Source organism: Crocodylus porosus, unplaced genomic scaffold (assembly GCF_001723895.1).
Source record: "Crocodylus porosus isolate Cpor-Errol unplaced genomic scaffold, CroPor_comp1, whole genome shotgun sequence".
NCBI classification, from domain to species: domain Eukaryota; kingdom Metazoa; phylum Chordata; order Crocodylia; family Crocodylidae; genus Crocodylus; species Crocodylus porosus.
The window spans coordinates 1,764,837-1,769,773 of record NW_017728925.1 but is presented as its reverse complement, the minus strand read 5'-3'; the positions used below and the strand labels follow the sequence as shown (position 1 = coordinate 1,769,773).

At 44.9% G+C, this 4,937-nt stretch overlaps 1 protein-coding gene across 3 annotated transcripts in view; it reads left to right on the top strand.

The window, feature by feature from the left end:
* PNPLA7 (patatin like phospholipase domain containing 7) overlaps window positions 1-4,937 on the top strand; it is a 257,027-nt gene that overhangs the window by 233,333 nt on the left and 18,757 nt on the right. For all 3 annotated transcript variants that reach the window (XM_019540522.1, XM_019540520.1, XM_019540521.1), the window contains exon 33: window positions 4,072-4,182. In XM_019540522.1, coding sequence (XP_019396067.1) covers window positions 4,072-4,182 — 111 coding nt within the window. The remainder of the gene's footprint in view (window positions 1-4,071; window positions 4,183-4,937) is intronic.

The window sequence follows — 4,937 nt, the reverse complement described above, 5'->3', positions numbered from 1 at the left end:
CCCATAGCCCGAGACTGGGAGGATCGACGAAAACACCACCTGAGCTCCCAGACCCCTAAGGCCCACTCCCAACTCCCTGTAGCGCCTCATGACCTGGCTGGGAGTGCTCCGAGCCCTGTCATTGGTGCCCACATGAATAAGGAGCATGGGGTAGTGGTCTGTGGGCCGGAGGAGCTGTGGGATCCTCTCTGCAATGTCTCAGATGCGGACCCCCGGGAAGCAGCAGACTTAAATGAATCCCAAGGGTTAGCATTGGCTTTTCATTTCTGAGCTACCCATTCTAAAGCATTAGAAGTCTCTTAACACTTAGCTGTCTCTGTGTTATGTATTTCTGACAGCTGAGCAAAGAATTGACACTGAGTATTACCATGGGAAGAAACCATGGTGATTGGTGTTGGATGAAAACCTAAATAATCATTTATCCTGATGTTTAGTCCCAGGAGCAGATTGCAATATCCTTACTTCTTTTGCCAGTTCTTTTACTCTTTGTCCCCTAAGTATTTGAAATCTGAACTATTTTGGTCAGATTTGATTGGTCTCGTAAATCATGTGGTCATGAGCATCTGGCACCTTCTGAGTCTGGCAGGGCACTAGTCTCCAGTTGCTGACCAGGGGAGGCCAATCGCTAACCCTGGAAGCACCAACGGCAAAACCAAAAGTGCCACTGGCGCTTCTCTTAGCACCCACACTCCCCAGCTGGCACCAGTTTTAGAGGGGCACTCGCCAGTGCTTCTCTCGGTGCCCCCATTCTCCAGCAAGCAAGGGCCAATCTTGGGAGGGGTGGGAGGGGTACGTGCCTCCCCCACCCACCCCATGTCCTCCCTATCCATTGCCTAGGCATGTGGTATTGTTTCTCATCCTTGATTAATGAAGCTATCTTGTATAATCAGGTGGAAGTTTTGAAGAAATCTATAGGGAAGGCTATTAATTACTCAGAGGGAGCAGTTTTAAGGATGTCTGTGGCTCAGTTAACATTTCAACACTTCTGTTAATATTGTATACCATCCACGGTTCCTTTGCATCTGATGGAAAATCTTCAGAACAATATACGGAAGTCAGTAGAAGGCTATTATTAATGAAGGAATAGTATCAGCATCACAGATCTTCAAGGGTTTGAATTTGTCTGTATTGGCCTATGATAAATCAGTAGGAAAAGTTTTGATTCCAGCTGATGATTTTCAGGGTAAAATAACACATAATTTAAAAATTTGAATGAGGTGTCTTCCCTTTTCTCTAATGTTTAACAGCTTGGGGTCATTGTCACTGTGGTAGTACCATATTATTAAATTGTCTTGTTTTCCACCTATTGCAGTGCTCGCTGAATATAGTTGTGTTAGCTTTGTTTGTGCTGACCAAGTGGATGCGCTTACTATGTTCATAATAATACCCTTTATTTTGTCTACTGCTCCATCATTATTGGATGGCACGAAAACCTAGAGCTCAACTAACCAGCATGGTGAATAACACTGCAAGCTGTGTCTCCTCAGTAGCTCTCCTAATGCTTCCATACACATTTGCCAAGAGAGGTGGCACAATCAGTCTCTGAGGAATCCCATGTGAGAGCCCTGAGAGCCAAAGAACAATTGTCCCAAATCGCTTTTGTGGACTTCCTAGTGTGATCTAAACACACTCCATAGCTGCCTTGTGAGTGACTGCAGTTGTCCCAGTAAAACTTCATGGACAGTAGTGTCACAGGATCTTAAAACCAGAACAAATACTTCCTTGTTGCTAGGAAAAAATCTCGACCCTATGGTATCCATGCATTTCATGTTCCCAAACCGAAAGAAAACTTGACTGCCCAGAACATAGGAAAACGGAGACAAGTACTGATTTGCCAACCCCCATCTCACTGATTCTTCCCTAAATGGCATTTTGAGAGTTGTTGAGATTCATCAGGCTCCAGTGTTAATTTTTTATCTGGGACTGCCTGGTGGCTTTCTCAAGGACATGAGGCATTCTGCAGGCCATGGGCAGACACTAATAATCTCCATCTTCCTTGGTCCTTTTCACAGCCAGTTGGAGAATAAATCTAGTATATGGGCTGTGTGAACAATGAGACTAGAGAATGAGACTTGCTAATGCTCAGCAGAGCAAGTGTGAAGCTCCTCAAGCCATTGTCCTCTCCCTCTGTAGAGGCAAATAATTTAGCACCAGTTGAATAATTTAAAACTGAAAGCTGAAGTCTTCACAGTTAGAGAAGCTTGGGGCATTTGTACATATGCTTGTGCCGCAGTGCTAGGCACTTTTAAAAGCTCCTGGTGCTGCGGTGCATGCGTTTGTATAAATGGTGAAATGCATTAAAGGTGTTTTAGTTCAAAAGCACACCACCATCATTTTCCCAGTGCTGATGCACATTTTGCCATTTATACAAGTGCTTGCGATGCAGCGCGAGGTATGTCAGCTTGCATACAGAGCAGATGTGATTAATCGAATCTGCTCAGACATGCTGGATTTCTGGCGCATCAGAGCAGGCAAATACATGTGTGTAAATACCCCTGATTTTGCTGAGCTGTCAGCCAAGTGGAACATGCCTGCTGTACAAGATAGACCAGGTCCTGGGGTTGAGGTGCACATGTTCATTTTCATCCCCAGCAGGTTAGCTGACTGCCATCTTGCTTTGCCTCTTGCAGAGAATCTGTAAGGCATAGTGACTTCAGTGGGTATATAGAGGCCACTATATGAGCAATGAAAGACACAACTTTTTATTTACTTATTTAGATTTATACAAAGGTAAAATTGGGTACCTCCAAGGGTTTAACTACTAAATCAATGCAGTTAACTAGCCAATAATACAGGTCACCTGTGATTCCTCTCACTTATTCCACATCCCATGAAAAGAGTAAAGAGCTTGCCTAGAATTTAGTTGTTCTAGGGGGATTTTGAACTGTTCTATAAACCCAGAAGTAGAACATTCAGAAGGCGTCCCGATGTTCTTGTACAGAACTGCCTGGTATCTCCCAGGCACCTTTAATCTCCAAAGCAGCTTTGTCTAAAAAGATTTGCTCCGTTCTCAAGATGTTTCCCAATCTTAGACCACAAGAGACGATGGTTTCTGTACATGAGAAGGGGAAGCTCTACTCTTTCCTCCCTCCACCAGTTCTCATCTCTAGCCCTATTCTAAACACTTGTATATGAGCTAGGAACTACTTGGGGCACTCCAATAATAGCCATGGTTGTATGAAACTGAGTTCATGCTGAGATTTACTTTGACAGTGATAGAGCTGGGAGTAGGATTTTTAAAGCAAAGTTTTCTATTAAGTGGAAGCCAGTTCTTCAGAAAAAGACTGGAGCCATTTGTTTGTTTTCTCTTGTTTTTGTGCTAACAACATCAGTGCCAAGTTCTCATTCCCAATGCAAATTATAATGATTGAGTTTTGAAATATTGGAAAATTAGATTAACGTATTAGAAGCTAGAAGTGCACTTTTAACGGTGTTATTGATATCTGTGTATACTACCAAGATATTTGATCTTTAGAGTAAAGTTTTCATGTAAAAACAAGATTCTTCCCATGCTGCCTGCCTTGTGTGTATTTATGATTTGCTTTCAGAAGTCTTGGGACACCAGTGCCCGACAGTAATTCCTCTCTGTCAGATCTAGGCCAGCGGGGAGAAGCCTCAAATTAATCATCTTTACTATTATCTTTCCCAATAAAGAGATTTTTGTAGTAAAGATGTGGATTATATAAACAAATCCACTGCTTACATTTTTGTTGGTTTCTCCTTGTGTACAGAATTATCTGATGTGCCGTCTGCACAGAGCTGCCCCCTGTAAAAATAGGTGTGCTGGTGGCACCTATCATAACATACTGTATATTTAAAGGTGGAACAAGCTTCTAACTTAAAATAACACCTTGCTGCACTTACTCACCCCCTCCCAACCCGCATCAGAGCTGAATAATTAAAGCAACTAGGAGTTGAAGCAGTAAGATATTTCATTCTAAATCACAGTCCCAGAAGGTAGAGCTTTTCGTTTTTAGTCTGATTTGTAAAACAGGCGGCCTAGTGTTTATTATCCTCCAGTTGTTTAAAGGTGCCTTCTTTTTTAAAATTCCTGACTCTTTCCCTTTTCAGGAAGTGGGATATCAGCATGGGAAGACAGTATTTAATGTCTGGTGCAGGAGTGGAGTTCTTGACAAGATGTTAAAAGACAGAGAGGAGATTTGCAAATCCAAAACTTCAGACGTAAGTGGTCAGTTTAAAAATCTTTGTCTTGTAGTTTATGTGATGCTAGTCAGTGGCCAGTCCACAAGTGAGTAGAGCTACTTGTATAACAACCACAGCATGATAAAGGCAATCAAAAGGAAAGGTTGCCTCATAAGGTGCATCCAGATGAGCTTGCACGTGCCTCTTGTCATGTCTCAAAGCAGTTCGAGATGCGGCAAGAGGCACTCTGGGAACAAAAAACACATTCCCTGTGCTGCATGTTTGCAATGTGGGCTCAAAATTTCGATACCTGGACATCCAGGTATCAACAAAAACCACCAGAAAAAAGCAGGGCAGGGCACGCTCCAGTACTGTGCCCTGAAGCAACTGGAGGCTCGGGTCCTCCACAGAGATGCTCTGGTAGGCAGGCAGAGCATCTCTATGGCTGCCTCTTGCCCCAGTGCTGCAGCACTCTTCCTGTCCATGCAGGGCAAACAGTGATGCAGGCAGCTGCAACATGCCCACAGCTCACCGGCAGCAGCAATGGTCATCGGGGCACTCAGGGCCTCCTGGCACAGCCCCACCACGCAGTGCGGGGCAGTGTGGCTCGGCCTCGGGCCCTTGACACCCAGTGCTGCCTGTGCCACAGGTGTGTGGGCCCAGCCTGGCAAGGTGCCATGACCCCAGCCCAGCACAGCAGGGGGGATGTGGGCCCTACAAGGGGGGCAGTCCCTGTGCTGTTTGGGGGGGCTGTGCCCTGTGGGGGGGCAGGGGACCCACCCCTCCTGAGCAGC